This window comes from Schistocerca gregaria, chromosome 3 (assembly GCF_023897955.1).
Source record: "Schistocerca gregaria isolate iqSchGreg1 chromosome 3, iqSchGreg1.2, whole genome shotgun sequence".
Taxonomy (NCBI): Eukaryota; Metazoa; Arthropoda; class Insecta; order Orthoptera; family Acrididae; genus Schistocerca; species Schistocerca gregaria.
The window spans coordinates 786,092,295-786,112,584 of NC_064922.1; the positions used below are offsets into that span (position 1 = coordinate 786,092,295).

The following is a 20,290-nucleotide window of genomic DNA, read 5'->3' on the forward strand; positions in this document are numbered from 1 at the left end:
TTTGACTCTCACTTAAAAATCAACTCTTTGAGGACGACCATTTAGAAGTATTTCTCAAGCCCACAAGATGAGACATTTGCGTTGTTATTAAAAATTGTACTGACACATTTGTGTGTGTGTCTTAAAATGCAGCACGCGCAAAAAATATCAACATTATATGTGGAAGCTTAGCTTCCCTTCCAACTTATTAATCTTAGAGACCAATATTATATGTGAATGCTCTGTATATTAATTTAAGCCATTAACTTTTCTTATTTGTGTTTTCGCGCTACTTAAGAGTGATCTTGCTATTGGCTGACTACATCATGTGTCCTATTGCTGTCATCAGCTGGCGAGATCATGTAAATAAACTATGACGCTTACAAAAGCGCATCGCAACCTCAATTTCAATGCTTTGGAAAGTAACATGCATTATGTACATGTTGCTGCACATCGAAGGTCTTTAAAAATAGGTTTTTGCCCCTGAGTTTCATATTCTACAGTGTTTGGAAATTTTATGTCGGTATATAAAACCATAAACATTCAAAGGATCGATGATGCCGAGGAGGAGTGTACTGTCACTAAACACAGAAAAGTGTATTTTCATCTGGGAGAAACTGCATTTTTAACTGGTAAATCCGGGAATTTTTTTTTTCCTTGTCCACGTATACACCCTGAATAAGCTGTTGCCCAACAAGGCCTGCCTCTCTCTCTCTCTCTCTCTCTCTCTCTCTCTCTCTCTCTCTCTCTAATAGAAAGAAACTTCCAGATGGGAAAAATATATTAAAAACAAAGATTCCAAGACTTACCAAGCGGGAAAGCGCCGGTAGACAGGCACAATAAATAAAACACACACACAGAATTTCTAGCTTTTGCAACTGATGGTTGCTTCTTCAGGAAAGAGGGAAGGAGAGGGAAAGACGAAAGGATGTGGGTTTTAAGGGAGACGGTAAGGAGTCATTCCAATCCTAGGATAAAATTTATGGTAGATTACGGAAAAAGGGAAGATGATAGAAAAGATTTCGAAATGCAACAGAGGTAAGGGAAGTCTTTCCACTCCCGGGATTGGAATGACTCCTTACCCTCTCCCTTAAAACCCACATCCTTTCGTCTTTCCCTCTCCTTCCCTCTTTCCTGAAGAAGCAACTGTCGGTTGCGAAAGTTAGAAATGCTGTGTGTGTCTTTGTGTGTTTTATTTATTGTTCCTGTCTACCGGCGCTTTCCCGCTTGGTAAGTCTTAGAATCTTTGTTTTTATATATGTATATCCTCCCTCCCTCTGCCCCTCCCTCCCTCGCTCGCTCGCTCCCTCATGACCAGAAAATGATGAAGTACAGAATCCAAAAAAGAATAGTTTCTCTCTCTCTCTTTCCTGTAGTGATTTGAGGTAATCACATTTGAAAATTCAAACAATGGAAAGTGCAGATTGGAGTATAAACACTGTAAAACGAACTCCGCTCACTCACACTCGCACGTGATACCACCATTTCTGACGGTGTGGACCAGAATGCAACTATCAAATGGAAGCAGCAGTCTGGAGGGGGCAGGGAATGGGAGAGCATAGCAGTGTACAGGTTGGGGGAGAGAGGAGCACTGTCTGGTGGAGCGTGCAGGGACTAGATTGCCAACAGAAACAGTGTCGAGAGGCTGTGGGGCTGCGGAGAAAGATGGATGGCTGCATTGGCACAGAGCGGCACACGGAGGATGGGAGATGACAATAGGGAAGAGGTGGAAACCGTTGGGTGGAGGGTGTGTGGGGGCAATATGTTACTGTAGGTTCAGGCCACGATAATTTCAGGGGCGGAGAATGTGTTGTAAGGATAACTGGCATCTGTGCAGTCCAGAAAAGTTATTGGTGGAGGAGAGGATCCAAATGGCTTGGGCAGTGAAATAGCCATTAAAATAAAGTGTGTTGTGTTCAGCTGCATGCCATGCCACAGGGTGGTCTACTTTGCTCTTGGTCACAATTTTGCGGTGGCCATTCTTCCTGGTTTACACCTGGTTGGTAGTCATACGAATGTAAAAGGCTGTGCACTGATTGCAGCAGAGCTGGTGTAGGACATTGCTGCTTTCTCAGTTGTCCTCGTCTCTGATGGGTTAGGATATGCCCGTGACAGGACTGGATAGGACAGACCCTGCACCTGGGTCTTCCACAGGGATATGATCTGTGTGGCAAGGGATTAGGATTTGGAGTGGCATAGGGATGGACTAGGATGTTATGAAGGTTGGGTGGGTGATGGAACACCACTTTAGATGGAGTGGGAAGGATTTTGGGGAGGATGTCCCTCATTTCAGTACATGATGTTAATCAAAGCTCTGTTGAAGGATGTAGTTCAGTTTTTCCAGTCTGGTGTGGCTGGTTCATGGGGATGGTGGGAAGATCGTAGTCTAGGGGGGAAATGGCACAGGAGATCTGTTTGTGGACTACCTACAGTCATTATGGTTAGGCAAAGTGCTGTGGCCCAAGACAGTGGTCATTTTGTGTGTATGTGTGTGTGTGTGTGTGTGTGTGTGTGTGTGTGTGTGTGTGTGTGTGCTTGGAAGGCCCTTTGGCTGAAAGTCTACATGTGTAGCAGTCTTTCTGTTTTGCTTTCCTAGACTCAACATATCCTCTATGGTGAATAGCGATCTATCCTTTTCATAATACTGTCCATATACGTGTGCATGGTTTTTTTTTCTTTCCTAGTGGTGACCAAACCTAAGTAACTAACACAGCAGTTCTGTTCTAAATACGTTTCTCCACTCCATTTCCAGCTTGGTTCAACAACAGTAACGTAATTTTCAAATAAAAAGGCAGTCCCTGTTGCAGGTTTGTATTTTAAAATTGACGCATTTTGCGCTAGAACACATCTTGAGGAGATGAGTGAATTAATAACATACATACATATCGCATAAACTTGTGTGACCTTGACCCTTCAAACCCCTGTTACATAGCTATTGACTTAAGAAACTTCTAAAAAGAACTTGCTTTAGGCACGTAAACTGCACTAGCCAAGAAGTAGACACTGAATGGTGCATAACCAGTCATCAGATATAAAAACGGAAGCCTGAGATAGCAAATAAATTTATATAAAAATACATTATATTACAGAAGCATCAAAGAATCACCAATTTAGTACTGGAGAGCAGTGCGGAGGGTAAAAATCGTAGAGGGAGACCAAGAGATCAATACACTAAACAGATTCAGAAGGATGTAGGTAGCAGTAGTTACTGGGAGATGAAGAAGCTTGCACAGGATAGAGTAGCATGGAGAGCTGCATCAAACCAGTCTCTGAACTGAAAACAACAATAATACTGGTTACTACTAAGATGGAGTTTCTGAACTGGGAGGTAATAATTGCACTCACCAAATCATGGAGAAAACTAATGAGAGGATGAACTAGGGGTCTACAGGCATATTGCACAATAATAAACAGTAACTGTGCTATACAGAGTGTTGGTTGTGACAGTGAGATGCATACTGGTCCATCTTGAATGACCATCTGATCATAAGTGCCCAACGATGGTGCTAGCTGTGCCAGGTATGTGGCCAACATTTAAATATTGAAGGATCATTAAAAATAATGGTACAAGATATTGTTCTGATTACATAGTTCAAATGAATTAATAGTTATTAAATAGTGCCTTAATAGTAGTGAAAACAAATATGAAGATGAAAATGAAAGGGAATCAACATGAGGTCATAATTGTGGGTGACAAACAGCAATCCTGCTGGTAGGTAGTTAGCCATAGAGGAACCGGGTACTAGCCATAGAGGAACCGGGTACTGAAAATTTTTGTAAAGCTGTCATAGTGTCATAAGAAATTTTGTTCTTAGTGGCAATTTGCTCATTGAGACTCAAATCTTCTGAATGCTTCAGAAAGTTTGTTATTTCAATTTTCTCTTTCACTCTTAGTTGCCATGTGAAGGATTTGTGAAGAATCTGTTGTTGGTTCTTGCCTACTAATGATTGGGTGCTCTGCAAATTATTTTCCTTGCTCACAAGAATGTGTTCTAACCACACATCCTGTTTGCCTGATGTATGCATGAGAGCATTGGGCACATGTTAATTTGTAGAGCTCAGAATTAACAAATTCTGCTAGGCAGCCCATTGTGATAAACTGATATTGAACCCGTTCCCTGATGGAATAAGTGTCTAACCCCATCCTTCTTAGGGAGACCTGAAAGCCTGTGTGATATGTTACCCACAGATGGCAAAGTGATGTAAGATTATGATAACCTTGAAGCCTGTTACTTATATTGGCTGATTTCGTCTGGTGCATCCTATCTGCCAGACTGACTTTATAGCCATGTGAAATATTTCAAACTATCCATTTCAACCTTTAAAGATTGGTGTTGTATTGGAGTACTAGTTGTTGATTAGTCATGGACAGAATGAATCTGTTTATTAGCTATACAGTGACATGATTTATGAGCTATACAGTGACATGAGGCTGCACGTTTTACATAATCACTTGCAATGGGTTTATGGAAAATGTCATACTTGATCTGCCCTTTTACTAATTCAAGGTTTAAATCCAAATACCTCAATGACTTACTACTGCTGTTCATATGTGAGACGATTTAGTCTGGAATGCAATTTTTTTAAGAAGAAATCTCACCTTGCACAAAAAGTAAGGTACTTCTGTAGTTATAAATGTTGATGTTTTTTCAATTTTAACCGTCGGGTTGAAGATGTAATTATACTCTCGTAGTTATTTTAGGCTTGCATCCTAAACTATCTTTTACACGCGAAGTATTGGAGCCCAGTCAGTCAGTGAACTGTTTAGATTTAAACCTTCAGTTAGTAGAACAGTGCGTTAAGAGGGTGTGTGCGCCCTGGAACAACCGGGAAGAACCTGGGAATTTTTTCATCTGGGAGAAAACTGTAACAACGGAATTTTTTAGAATTTGATTGCTAAGAACTATAAATCTAACAAAGAATGGTACTGTATCCCACTACTGCAGAATTATACTGCAGCAATAAAACATAATTGAGAGAAAGTTGCAAGGGAAATGTGCCATTTGCAATGAAACACACTGCACACGTTAGCATCTGCCAACAGCAAAATGCATTGAAGGCCTTAGGACGAAAGACTATGCAATATTTCATAACAACAAACTGCTTGTGATGAGCGTGACATCACAACTGTTGACATTAGCTTCGTTTGAGCAGTTGCCAGCGGGCTCACGCACTAGTGCAGTTGAGTCTCATATGAGCAGTAAGGTCTCCTGCGTCTGGCTACTTGAAGAGTGGCTGTTGGCTGTACCGGCCGTAGCAACAAGCAGCTGGGTGCTACCCAGAAAAATTTTTCTGTCACGCAGTGTTCACATTTAGTAATTTTGCTGTTTCCTCTTTGTTTACAGCTCTCACGTCAAATGAAAACAAAACGGATTTCTGTGGCTGGTAGCCATCAATTTAATTTAAATACATTCACATAATTATGGAAGGCTAATATACGTTATTAGTTTAAGTTTTTGTTTTATTTTATTTCCAGGTTTTTGACAGTCAAGCATTTAGCAACTTGCACAACAATGAAGCTATTTTCGTTGATTTGCTAAAGAAATTTGGCTGTTATTAATCTTCTCTGCTGAGGCAGTCAATTTGTTAGAAAAGAAGTATTTCATTCCAGACTATTGGTTAGTTTCAACTCTTTGCTGGATTTCAAGCGCATGTTTTCATCTTCGGGCACTTATGGCATTATGCCATAATAAAGAACCAAACATGAGATAATGCAGTACTGGTTGTCCAAGAAACTTTACATGCCAAAAACCACACTGAAAAGCTTGATATCAGATTGGGGCCTACTTCATTGTGAATCTGTACATACGAATGGCCACTTAAAGTGGAATTATGTGTTTTAGTATGGTTTACGAAATTACGATATTCTTGGAGTCCTGTTTCTTTCATGACGTAATGTAAGGTCCCGTAATGCTTTAAACATATGAGCATACATACTTCCTATGTTGTCGTAGCTGCATACGTGCCGTAACGTCTGTTTTTTTGGGTCATTGGCAACTTCTGAAATGAGTGTGTTTCTAATAATTCGCGGGAAAATATTGCGAATGGTGGTTTGAAAAGTGTCACTTTCAACGTAAACTTCCTTTCATGCAAGCTGAATTACGTTGCGTATGAGAATGTGCGATGAATTTCTATAATCACATTGTGTTTGACTCTCATTAAAAAAAAATAACTCTTTGAGGATCAGCCACTTAGAAGAGTTTCTAGCACAGAGAACCGGATATTTGTCATTGTTAAAATTTTACTGGGACATCTTTGTGTAAAACGCGCATAAAAGACCAACATCATAAGTGAAAGCTTAGCTTTTCTTGTATCTGAGAGACCAATATTACAAGAGAAAGATTAGGTTTTCTTGTGCATGCACCATGTATACAGGGTGGTCCATTGATCGTGACTGGGCCAAATATCTCATGAAATAAGCATCAAACAAAAACAACTACAAAGAAAAAAAACTGGGCTAACTTGAAGGGGAAACCAGATAGCCCTATGGTTGACCCGCTAGATGGCGCTGCCTTAGGTCAAATGGGTATCAACTGCGGTTTTTTAAATAGGAACCCCCATTTTTTATTACATATTCGTTTAGTATATAAAGAAATTGTGATAGATGGCGCTGTAGCAGTCACAAACACATGGCTCACAATTTTAGATTAACTGTTGTAACAGGTAGGTTTTTTAAATTAAAATACAGCACATGAGTACATTTCAACATTTTATTTCGGTTGTTCCAATGTGATACTTGTACCTTTGTGAACTTATCATTCCTGAAAACGCATGCTGTTGCAGCATAATCACCTGTAAATACCACATTAATGCAATAAATTCTCAAAATGATGTCCGTCAATCTCAGTGCATTTGGCAATACATGTAACGACATTCCTCTCAACAGCGATAGTTTGTCTTCCGTAATGTTCGCACATGCATTGACAATGCACTAACACACGTTGTCACGCATTGTCGGTGGATCACGATAGCAAATATCCTTCAACTTTCCCCACAGAAAGAAATCTAGGGACGTCAGTTCCGGTGAACGTGCGGGCTATGGTACGGTGCTTCGACTACCAATCCATCCACCTGTCATGAAATATGCTATTCAATACCGCTTCAACTGCAAGCGAGCTATGTGCCGGACATACATTGCCATTCTGTCATGCAGTGACATCGGTAGAACAGTATGTAGGAAATCGGCACACATTGCACCATTTAGATTTCCATTGATAAAATGGGGGCCAATTAACCTTCCTCCCATAATGCCGCACCATACATTAACACGTCAAGGTCGCTGATGTTCCACTTGTCGCAGCCATCGTGGATTTTCCGTTGCCCAATAGTGCATATTACGCAGGTTTACGTTACCGCTGTTGGTGAATGATTCTTCGTCACTAAATAGAATGCGTGCAAAAAATCTGTCATCGTCCTGTAATTTCTCTTGTGCCCAAAGTAAAAACTGTACACGACGTTCAAAGTCGTCGTCATGCAATTCCTGGCGCATAGAATTATGGTATGGGTGCAATCGATGTTGATGTAGCATTCTGAACACCAGCATTTTTGAGATTCCTGATTCTCGCGCAATTTGTCTGTTGCTGATGTGCGGATTAGCCGCAACAGTAGCTAAAACATCTACTTGGCCATCATCTTTTGTTGCAGGTCGTGGTTGACATTTCACATGTGGCTAAACACTTCCTGTTTCGTTAAATAACGTAACTATCGGGCGAACGGTCTGGATACTTTGATGATGTTGTCCAGGATACCGAGCAGCATACATAGCACATGCCCGTTGGGCATTTTGATCGCAATAGCCATACCAACACGATATCGACCTTTTCTGCAGTTAGTAAATGGTCCATTTTAACAGGTAATGTATCATGAAGCAAATACAGTCCGCACTGGCGGAATGTTAGTGATACCACGTACTTAGATGGCGCTTTAATAGTCACAAACATATGTCACAAAGCGAAAAAAGTGGTCCAACTAAAATATTCGTATTTCTTTACATACTACACGAATATGTAATAAGAAAGTGGAGGTTCCTGTTTTTAAAAAAAAAACGCAATTGATATCCGTTTGACCCATGGCAGCGCCATCTAGCGGATCAACCATAGCGCCATCTGGTTTCCCCCTTCAAGCTAGACGGGTTTCATTCTTTGTAGTTTTTTCGTTAGATGCTTATTTCATGAGGTATTTGGCCCGGTCACTATCAGTGGACCACCCTGTATTAATTGAAACCATAAACTTTTCCCATTTGTGTGGTCACGCTACTTCATTGATGTTGTTATTGGGTGACTACATTAGTTGCCCCCATGCTCTGAATATCTGCTGTGATTGGCTGACAAGACCATGACATCAGCTATGATTGGCTTACAAAATCACATCGCAATATCGATTTCAACGCTTCAGAAACTAACGTGCTGTGTTTGGTCGAATTCGAATTAATGGTTTTGTAATATGAAAATATGCAGCAATCTTGTTGCTCCAATTCAAATATCTTCCTTTTTTTTGCTGGCGGTCATTTACTAATGTGCTGGGAGTTTCAAGCCAGTGCATAAAACCTTAACCCTTCAAATGATTGGTATGTTTTGCAATTGCAGCGGAAAGTAAACTGTCACTTTACGTGGAAAAATTGCATTTTCATCTGGGAGAAAGTGTGTTTTTAACCAGGAAACATAAGGGAATTGTTTTTCCGTGTCAGCGTATATACCCTGATTAAATAGGACATTTTTTGCAAACCCACAAGGAGTGATCCTCATGTCACCCTGCTGCTCGTTAACACACATTATTTCTGTCAATGAGTGATCATGTGACTAAAGTGCGCGTCATATATGTTGGCGGCCGAGTTTAGGTTCGTTCTGCGCATCTGACTTCACGAAACACTGCCAGTCAATGAACAGAGAACGACGTTGCCACAGCTCGACTGCAGTGCAGAGCACGGACGAGGGTCTTCAGTTTCAGAAACGTTCAGTCATAAATAAAGTAATTAAACAAAAGCAATATCTTGATAGCAGACTTTCTTTTATAGAAAGTTTGGAAAAAGCATTCTTCATACCAATTGCTTCATATTCTATTAATTAATTAAACCAAACAAGCAATAAGCTTCCTAATTCAGGCGATAGCAAGGAAAGGTATTTGAATCATTCTCAGAAATCGCTTTTTCGCAATAAAGAACAGCGGTAATTGTTTATTTCCTGTTGTACTTCGACGAAACGTGAATAATGCATAGTCATACCAAAAGTGTTTATCGGTGTGTGACATTTTAAAGTGTCGTTGAACTGCGAGGTGCGTTAGCGTAATGGTTATAGTGTGAGTATTCTGAGCGAAAGATTTTGAGTTCTAACCTTGATCGGTACTAAATATTTTCTTCATTTTAAAAACAATATCGAAGTGTCTTACTTCAAGAATTTTAATCGTTTGAATGTAATTTTTTGAAATTTCTAGTGGCAACTAAAATCGACCATACGGTAAGTATATGCTATGGAGTGTTACCTCTGCAAACTCTTCAAAATTTCGTGCACTGGTTTACTACATCTAATGCTGCACAATAACTGCGTTGAACAAACAAAATTAAGTCATTTATGGGGGGAAGGTATCAGTCAAGATGATGTGTAAAAATAAAATTTTTGGGCCAAATAGTTTTTGTGAAATCGAATGATAAAGTGTGTCAAAGCAGTCGAAACACCATGTGTCTGCACAGGCGAACAATGCAATGATGACAAAATCGCGCACATCGCGGAATGCGGGGAGCACGTCTCTGTGGCAGCGAAAGGTTTAATGCGGCCGTGGTGGCTTTACTTCATAAACTGCGCGCTCCCCCCTAAACGTAACTTTGCGAACTATACTATGGCGCTGCTTCTCTTGGGGGCGTACAACTGGCAACGCAGCAATCTCCCGCGTCTGGGCGGGCATGCGCGAACCGCCAAGATAAAAGAATTGAACTATAGTACTCCACTAATTCATGAATCTTTAAATTGATAATTTGAAATATATTGCATGCTCTAATGGCTATAACTCCAGCCTTATAGACAGGACTCACTGCTTGAAATTAGCCATTATGAATAGCAGGCTCCACAATTCTCACAATACATTTGAGTGTACTTACATCGCTATACCATTTGTGGGTAACACATCATACAGGCTTGCAAGTCTCCTTAAGAAGGTTGGGGTTAGAATCTCTTATTCCGCCTAGGCTTGGGTTCAGTATCAACTTATAACGAACTATGTAGCAGAGATTGTTTTGTGAATTTAGGGGTCTACACATTGACATGCACCTTGTGTCCTCGTGCATACACCAGGAAAACAGGATGTGTGGGTAGAATGTGTTTTCGTAAGCACTTAACTTAATTCATGGAAACAGGCTGTGAAGAATAATTCCTTGTTTGCGGAGCATCTGATGATTAGCAGGCCTGAACCAACAATAGATTTTTTACAAATCCTTCATGTGGCAACTAAGTGTAAAAAGTTAACTATAATAGAGGACTTTGAAATAACAAATTTTTGAAGCATTCAAAAGATTTTAGTCTCATTGAGCAACTTGTCACTAAGAACAATAATTTTGTTGACACTATGATGCCAGCTTTTCAAAAATTTCATTACCCGGTCCCTCTATGGCCAAGTAGGCACGAGCAGGATTGCCATTTGTCACCCGTCACTAGGTCCTCATGTTTACTCTCATGATTTTCCACTTCATGTTTAACTACTTTTCAATGCACTATTAAATAACTTTTTACTTAAATTTGTACTCCTGGCACTACCTTGTACCATTGTTTTTTATTATCTTAAAATACGTAAATGATTGCTATATATCAGACACAACTAGCAGCACTGCTTGCTGCTTACAATTAGCTGTTCATTCATGGTAGATCAGTGTGCGGATCGCTGTCACAGCCAAAATGTGCATAGTGCATTTATTGTTTAGTATTGTGTGATACCCCTGTTCACTGCAGGCCCATCCGCACATAGATTTTCTCCATGATTTGGTGAGTGTGACTGACTGTTACCTTCCAGTTAGGTTCTCCATGCCCATAGACACAGAATTTTCATTCCAAAAGTAATCTGTTATAGAAGGAATTTTTATGAAAATTGTTTATCTTTCCAAGTTTCCATTTTTATGCTTGATGATTGTGGTTACGCTCCATTCAATGTTTACTTTGTGACTTGTGTGGTTTACGCTCTCTAAGGCAATTTCTTATTATAATATTAGAAAGGAAAATGCCTCCTAAAGTTCTGCAAATTATATTTATTTGGTCACGAACCAGCTTTCGGCTTCTCGGGTCATCTCCAGTTGACAACTGAATATCACAAACAGATAAACACGATGTGCGACTTACACAGGTATTATTTGTATAGAAAATAAAAAAGTGACAAAATGCTTACATAAGCAAATATTACAATAATTACGTTAACCAAGAAACGGGTAAACAAGGGTTTTATGTAGAGAAACTTGTAACAAATGTTGAGAAATAAAATGAATTTTCAGTTTGAATCTAGTATTTGTAACAAAAGGTTATTGGTAATTTACAGAAATTCTAAAGATGTGTGGTTAGTGCAAAACATGCCAGTTTTAAAATAAAGACCTGCAACAGCAACTGACTTTTTCAACAAACATAAAAAGTTGAAAGGAAACCTTTATTTGGTTCACTTTGCCAGTTTAAACTGTTGGAACCAGTAAAGTAAACCAAGTAAAGATTTTCTTGTGCATCTGATGGCGTACTTTTTATCTCAGTTAAAATATTCTGTAGGTGGTGAACTACAGTTATGACTGTTCTGTTCTAGTCACAAAGAAAAAAGATTTTGGGTGCATACTACTTAACAAGGAGGCATAATTATTTTTCATATTCATGACTTTTAAACAGAAGCAGAACATCATTCACATAAAGTTTGTAGTATACACTATTGTCATTCATTGTATTATAGTTTTGGAAAAATTATTTCCCTAGATTGCCTGTTTTATTTCTGCTAAGGTACCTGCTGAGTTAGTACCCACTGTGAGCCCATCTTTTTGATGATAAATTTTCCAATTAAATTCAAAATTGTTGTAACTTAGCGTTAAGTCTAGTACTTCCATCAGTTTGACGACTTTGCCTGTACTAATCTTCCTTATCATCAGCAAGTTATCCTTAATAATCTGTAAACATTCTTTTACAGGGACATTAGTGTACAAAATGGTAGTTTCTAAAGGTGCTAGCTTTTCATCATCTGGTATTTTAATAGTTGTCTTCTAAGATTTTGAAAGTTCGTAACTGTATTCTACCAGAAAGAATGTTGAGAAGCGTATGCTTCTTTTAATTTCTTATTAAACACTTTGTTCAACTCGTAATTTGGAGAAGTAATGTTACTAACAATTGGTCTTAAGCAGTTTTTGGTTTCTGTTTTTTCTTTCAGACCTAAGTACAGTTGTGTGAACAACTGAAACTAGTTATCAGATTTAACTTTGTGTATTGTTTGTGATCAAAGACAGTTCACAGATTTTGTATAAAATTTTTTAAAAAAGTTTGAGAACTATTCCACAAAATTTTGGGAGAACTGTCGGATGTTTGTAACTTCCTGCCACAGTATTTCAGAACAGTCTTCAGGTGATATTGGTGAAAACACACAACCTCTGGTATTTAAGGCCCTGCCAGCACATGTGTGGTGGATTCACTTGGCTTACACATGTGGTACTTGAACAGGTTCAATTCTGCTGCGCTGCACGCCCTCCGTGGTGAAAACTTGCCGCATCAATATCAATGCGATTGTCTACTTGCGGTTCCATCACAGAACTATGCTGGCTATGGAGGTCGCAAAGTTTTTCAATGACTGGATTCCATGCCAAATTCAACTGAAAACCACTGTCTCAATTAATAAGACTCACTGCCAGACAGTCGTATTTCCATGGATTCAGTAATAATTGAACCCCAAAAGTTAAGGCATATGGGATACAATTTTTGTCTCTCTGTGATTCATTACATGACCAGTGGAAATACAGTGTTCAGTGATTGCAGACTCACAAGGCTAAAGAAAGAGAGTACACTGCTGATGTTCTACATTGATTGCCCTATATAAGATTTTCTGCTTTTGCACGGAATCCTGTAAACACCTGTCTTGCGTAGCTGTAGATTGTCTTTGACAGATCCCAACAGCGATGAAATTTTTGCAGGAAGGCAAAAGATTGCTTTCACCTTATATTTTCATAGTATTAGGCTTATTTGCACTGAAATATTACCAGTATATGGTAAAAAGGCAGTTGTTTTAAAGATCTCTTCATCTTCTTTGCTCTGTCATTTACAGGTCTACATTGCTCTCTTCACTTGCTGGGACGAATAACCATTCTTCAGAAATACAGTCTGCAGGTGCTCCAGTTCCATTTGCAGATTATCAGTGTCAGAGATGACGTGGGTTCAGTGAATCAAGGTCTTCAAAACCCCTGTAGTTTGTACCGGATGGTGGCAAGTAGTGGCTTACAAGTAAAGGTCTGTGTGGGTGGGCTTTCTATATACTAAATGGCCAAGTGTGCTATCGCTCTTGCGCCACACCAATACGTCTAAAAACAGCAGGCAGCTCTCCTCCACCTTCATAGTAAATTTTATGTTTTCTTGTATGGATTTCAGATTTTGAGGAGCGAGCAATTGCTTCAACCACTTTTAAACCAACAGTATTTTGGCGATATGTTTTTGATACATTTATAGTTTGATCTCATGGTTTGGGTCATCTAAGAGATCTACAACATCTGAACTCCGTACACGAAAACATAAAATTTACTATGGAGTTGGAGGAGGAGGATTGCCTACCATTTTTAGATATCTTGGTAATGTAAGAGCAATGGCACACTTGTCCATTCAGTATATAGAAAGCCCATTCACACAGACCTCCTTCGCTATCATCACTGAACACTGTATTTCCACTGCTCGTGTAATGAATTACAGTGAGACAAAAATTGTAGCCCATACGTCTAACTTTTGGAGTTCTATTATTAATGAGTCCGCGGAAATACAACTGTCTGACAGTGAGTCTCTTACTAATCGAGACAGCAGTTTTCAGTTGAATTTGACATGGAATCCAGTCATTAAAAAACTTTGTGTCCTCCATAGCCAGCATGGTTCTGTGATGGAACCATGGGAAGACAATCAAATTGATGCCAATTTGTCTTATTTTCACCACAGAGGACATTTGACGCAGCAGAATTAAACACGCTCAAGTAGTGCACACTCAACGCCAGGTGAATCCACCACGTGTTTGCCGGTGGAGTCTTAAATACCAGAGGCTCAGTGCATTTTCACCAGTATCACTTGAAGATGACCAGAAGACTCTGTGCCGAAATATTGTGGCAGGAAGTGCGAGGTCTTGCCCTTGCCCATTTGTCACTAGTAGGGTGCCTATGGAATGTGGCATTCTCGGAATGCATTGCAACAATTTCAGACAAATAACATTAGCAGTTTTATTTCAAGAAAGCAAGTTGACAATACATTCTTTACAGCAAATGTTGCTACTGAGAGGTGATACGAAAACAGTACAGTTCTTGGTATACACAAGAGTCCTAGGAAACTCTTGATACTGACAGCGTAGCACTAAGCACATTGCAGACTTGGGTCGATTATGTGCGGCCGAGGCTAGTAGGAGCTGCGTTTATATGCAGCTGTTGTAGGGGGGGCGCACCTGGCATGGTCCAATTCTGTGCACCATTGGTCGCCAATTCTTCACAGCTTTCTCGGCCCTGGTGTGCCGCCTCTTCATATCGGTGTTTGTGGTTACGCCAGATCGGTAAGTTACAAACATCCCGCAGTTCTCCCGTAATTTTGTGGGACAATATGTACTCCAGCAAAGTTTTAAATATCACAAATCTTGAGAAAATACTTGAGATTACTTTCTATGTTTCCTGATATCTCGGGTATTGCAATGAATACTTCACACCACTGCTTCGTTAGCATACATGTGTCCATATGATACAGTTCAATGAAACACATATTTATGTGGCAATTAATCTTCGATTTTATGAAAGTATGAGGCTAGTTTGGTATGTACTCTAGAATTCTGTATAATCTCTTAACTCCATTTTAAACTTCTAAGCATTTTTTCCAGTGTGTTTGCAGAGCTGATGCCTTCACAGCTTGCGATACATGTGTTTTAATTGCAGTTTCAAATTATGCAGTCCCCTTCAAGAAACAAATACCCTAATAATATTTCAGTTTCTGTTATTGATTCAAAAAGTTATGTCAAACTAACACCTTAATCATAATTTCAGATATGTTCCGTGCAGGCTACTGTTGGTATGATTAAGAACTATTGTATCTGAAGTGACACTTAGCAGCACATATTCTCTTATCACATATCATTGTAAGATGCTTATGCAAGTAGTATCTTTGTAAGACTGTTATTGAAGTTCTCTATGCAGATTGTTGTTCATACCTATAGTCGAGTATGCGTAAGAAGCAGGCAACACTGTTATTAGCTTTCAACTGCAAATTGCAAACAGCTGCAGGAAAAAACAGTAGCGGTCTATAGAGACCTGGGAACATTAAGGTGTTGGTTGCAATAGAGGTGTTTCCAAATTAAGTTAAGTGATAGGCACTCGAAACTGCGTCACCGTACCCACTGCAACTATGAGGGATCTTTTTATGTGACTCAACAACAGAGTTTGTTAGCTGTTGTTGCTTAAGTACATGAAGTATTAAATTATGTGATAGAATTCCAACCAGTGTTTACTCACAGGAGGTTAGATATTCAGCTCTGCCAATAGACACATAATAATAAAAGTACGTCAAAGTACCCTAGATTTGAAAATATTAGTTCCTTGCTCGTGGAGGAGAGAGTGATCAGTTGTGGAAGGTTAAAAACAAAGGGTAGATCACTTGGACTTCAGGATGAGACACCACTTCTAGTGAGGAGGAGGAGGAGGAGGAGGAGGAGGAGGAGGAGGAGGGGGGGGGGGGTAGACAGTGATAAAGGGAAGGTGTTGGAGAGATGGTGATCTGAGAAAGTATACTGGTCACTACTGTGCCATCTTCAGTCCAGAGATGATGGCAGAGTAAGAAGTAAAGCTAAACTAAGAGGAAGAAAAGTTAATAGTATAATTAAAAGCCATGAGGTGGGAAAAAGAGAAAGGAAAAACGTGGCGGACGAAGATGAAAAATCAAAAGCAGTAAGGACAATAATCAAATATGACCTAATAACATAAGAAATATATGGGTAAATGTAATGAAAAGCTGATTATGATAATGTTAAAAAGGAAGGGGAAGGGGAGGGGGCGGCAATCTGGATGTGTTGGAGGGCAAATTTCCATCTCTGTAGTTCAGGGACATAAGTATCTTGTAAAAGGGTCCAGGTTAGCTCCTGTGGTGTAGCAGGCTCTCATGTGCCTGGAGTTGTACTGTAAAACATGTCCAGCAGCTGAATACTGGATATCCCAAAGGCAGATAGTTTTTCTATGCCCAACAGTGTATGACTTGTATCACCAGCAGCTGTTTGCTCATAGTGCTCAATATACTGAGGTGAGTATGTCATATTAGAAAGAAGCAGATTTAAATTTCTGTACCTGTATTTGAATTTTATGCTACCATCTGTGGCCCCATTTTTTATTACAGTTGTGTGTTCTCCATTCTTTCTTTATTGTACCATGGTGGTTTGTGCCAACAATTTATCTTTGTTATTTGATTTTTATTATTCATCCCTTTTTGTAGTATCATTGAAATAATGCTTCTGCTTGCAGTCTGATATTTTTCTCATTTTTTTAAAAAAAACTTTATTTCGTTCCTTATTTTTATATGCAGTGTGTGTTTGCACGATTGTGATATTATATTTCTTTCCTTTCCTTTAGTGCACCAGCACTGGTAAGTCGTGAGGTGGACATTGTATACAGAGAGCGACGGAAGTTCCAGAGTCCACATTTGCAGGCAGTGCCAGTCTTTGAAGACTACCGTGAAACTTCCCCTTTGCGTAGTCGGCCACTCCTTGCACTAAAAGGGAAAGAAGATGGGGATAGATGCTCTTCTGCTGAACGGGTACCTCGTCCAATAAGTGAAGTAACAGAATGCAGTAGAGAGCCAATACCATTACCCTCTGTTGAAGACTACTTATGTGGACGTTTCCAGGATCAGTTGAAAGTTACTGGTGAGTATCTCCACACTGTGTTGTGACAGTTAGTTTACTGATATTAATTTTCTCTTTTCTTTTAACATTATTTCATTCCTTATTTATGTGCAGTGTATTTTTGTATCAGTGTGATACTTCTTTCTTTTCCTTTAGTGCACAAAAACTGCCTCCCCCCCCCCCCCCCCCCCACACACACACACACACATGTACATGCATACGTATTCTGGACTCATTACCTCTAATATTTGTGGATGATTCATGGATAGTTCAGGTAGTTGTCAGTTTTCTCTGTGAAAGTGGCTTTTATTCTCAGTTCAAAGGCTTTAATCTACCTCTGGAGCAGGGGAGAGTGGTTGGAGTTGGTATGTTTCCTACTGTGTTTTGGGGCTTGGGGATCCCTGACCCTACCTCCTTGGCCAAGCCACCCTTTCATCCCTCTGTACATCGTTTTGATTCAGTTTGCATCCTGTCTGTTGCTCCCACTTTTCCGTTCTAGCTGTCACACTCTGTTGGATAGCAGATGTTCTTGAGTGTTATGGCTCAATGTTGGGACAGCTGTGGGTGGGAGCAGGGCTGCCACAAGTTTTGGAAATTAGGGAAGTCGTCCAATATCATGGAATTTCAAATATATCAGGGAAATTTGGAAAAAAAAACCACACAGCAATCTTGGTTTTGGCTCAGCAGATAATGTGTACTTACAGCAATACCACGCATCATTGCTGGCTGAGCAGAGCTGAGTAGCTGCTGGCTCTCGTGTGCCCCCATATGTACTCCATCCTTCGTACCACCTCTCCCTTCCCTGCTGCTCCCCTCAGGTTGCAGTCAACCTCTGCACCACTGTTTGTCATTAGCTGCTAGCTTTCATAGAGCAAGGTTTCTCCATTAGTAAAAAATGTATGATAGTCGGCCGAAACCATTTCTCTGGTAACAACATGTGAAGTACATGACAGTCTGAAATCGACTAGCGTTGTTTTCAAGATTGGCGGTAACAAGAGAATGATTGTGAACTATAACAATGCTCAAGATTGGTATGGTGAGTCTTTAAAGCAGATGGAATGCGAAGAAAATGAAGCTGAGAGAGCTAGGCAGAAGAGGTCCATCCTCTAGCTAGTTAATGAACTGAAGGCAAAAAAAAAAAAAAAAAAAAAAAACAACAACTTGTGTAGGACTCGCACTTTGAGGGTTCTGCACAATTAAGTTTGTGCAGAACCATCAGTGTGTAAGTCCTACTTACTCCTGGCCAAGTATTTTGGCCTTCAGCTCATTAACTAGCTAGAGGATGGACCTCTTCTACCTAGGTGTCTCAGCTTCATTTTCTTCACATTGCATCTGCTTTAAAGCCTCAAGATACTGACCTTGAGCATTATTATACTCCAAAATCATTCTCTTGTTAACGTCAATCTCCCAAGACAACGCTAGTCGATTTCAGACTGTCATGTACTTTACTTGTGATTACCAAAGAGATAGTTTCTTAGTTGACTATCATACATTTCTTATTAATGGAAAACTGGTTATTAAGATTAAGGGAGCTTGAATGTGGTATTATAGTTTATGCACGAGCAATGGGGCACAGCATCTCTGAGGTAGCGATGAAGTGGTGATACGACCATGTCATGAGTGTAGTATGAATATCAGTAATCCGCTCTTAAACAAAAAATCTCCGACATCACTGTGGCTGGGAAAAGATTCTGCAAGAATGGGACCAACGACAACTGAAGAGAATCGTCTAGTGTGTCAGAAATGTAACCATTCACCAAATTGCTGCAGTTCCAATGGTGGGCCATGAGCAAGTGTCAGTGTGCGAACCATTCAGTGAAACGTCATTGATCTTGACTTTCGGAGCCGAAGGCCCACTCGTGTACCCTTTATGACTGCATGCTTTACACCTCACCTGGGTCTGTCAACACCGACATTGGAATGTTGATGACTGGAAACGTGTTGCCTGGTTGGACAAGACTTGTTTCAAATTGTATCAAGAGGATGGACGTGTACGGATATGGAGACAGCCTCATGAATCTATGGACCCTGCATATCACAGGGGACTGTTCAAGTTGGTGGAGGCTCTGTAGTGGTGTGGGACGTGTGCAGTTGAAGTGATATTGGACCGCTGGAATGTCTAGATGACGACTCTGACAGGTCTCGTGAAGGTAAGCATCCTGTCTGATCACTTGCATCCATTCAATGGACATTGGCAATTGCAGCAGGACAATGTGACATCCTGTATGTCCAGAATTGCTACAGAGTGGCTCCAGGAACACTCTTCTGAGTTTAAACACTTCTACTGGCACCAAACTCCACAGACATGAACATTATTGGGCATATATGGGACGTTTTGTAACATTCTGTTCAGAAGAGATCTCCACCCCTCATATCCTTAAGGATTTATTAACAGCCCTGCAGGATTCATAGTGTTAGTTTTCTCCAGTGCTGCTTCAGACATTAGTCGTGCTCGCCCCGTGTGACGTCGTGTTGCGGCACTTGTGCAGGCTCGTGGGGACCCTATACCATAAGGCATGTGTACCAGTTTCTATGGCTCTTCTCTCTCTCTCTCTCTCTCTCTCTCTCTCTGTGTGTGTGTGTGTGTGTGTGTGTGTGTGTGTGTGTGTGTGTGTGTGTGTGTGTGTGTGTGTGTGTGTGTGTGTGTGTGTCAGTCTGGGAATTGAGAATCTCAAACACTTTGGCCTGTTATCAATGTTGATACTGGCAAGATCCCAGGGATTCTAAGATTTTAGAGATTCTTTAATTTCAGTGATATAAATATGACATAAAACCATGCAGGAGGTAGGTGACTGTTATTGCAGTAATCAGCAGTTCTCCATTCATGTTGATTTGGTCACAGTCGTGAAAGTCAAACATCAACCAAAGAACTACTATATTGCTCATACGACATGTTTTGAAATTTATCCATCGTCAGATATCCAGGAGTGATTACTACACATAGATATGGCTCTTCAAGTTGAAATTCCGTACCTGTGTGCAGTAACCACTCTTGAATATCTGATGATTGATAAATTCCAAAACATGTCATACTAGCAATAGTCATTCCTTACGTGATGCTTGGCTTTCACCATTGTGGCCCAGTCAACCTGAATGTAGCACTACTGCTTGTTTTACTTTAAAGTTTGATGTCGGATAACAAATTACAAAGGAAAAATTTGTTTTTGTGTGATATAATTACAAATTTACAGTTTTCAGATTTTTTCCTTGTGTTGTACTGTGAAACCTTACTTTTTGCCAAATTTTATGATTTTGGGCG

The 20,290-nt window shown here is 40.0% G+C and overlaps 1 protein-coding gene across 8 annotated transcripts in view; it reads left to right on the forward strand.

The window, feature by feature from the left end:
* LOC126354229 (double-stranded RNA-binding protein Staufen homolog) overlaps positions 1-20,290 on the forward strand; it is a 207,163-nt gene that overhangs the window by 158,204 nt on the left and 28,669 nt on the right. For all 8 annotated transcript variants that reach the window (XM_050003723.1, XM_050003724.1, XM_050003718.1 and 5 more), the window contains one exon: positions 16,760-17,052. In XM_050003723.1, the coding sequence (XP_049859680.1) occupies positions 16,760-17,052 (293 nt within the window). The remainder of the gene's footprint in view (positions 1-16,759; positions 17,053-20,290) is intronic.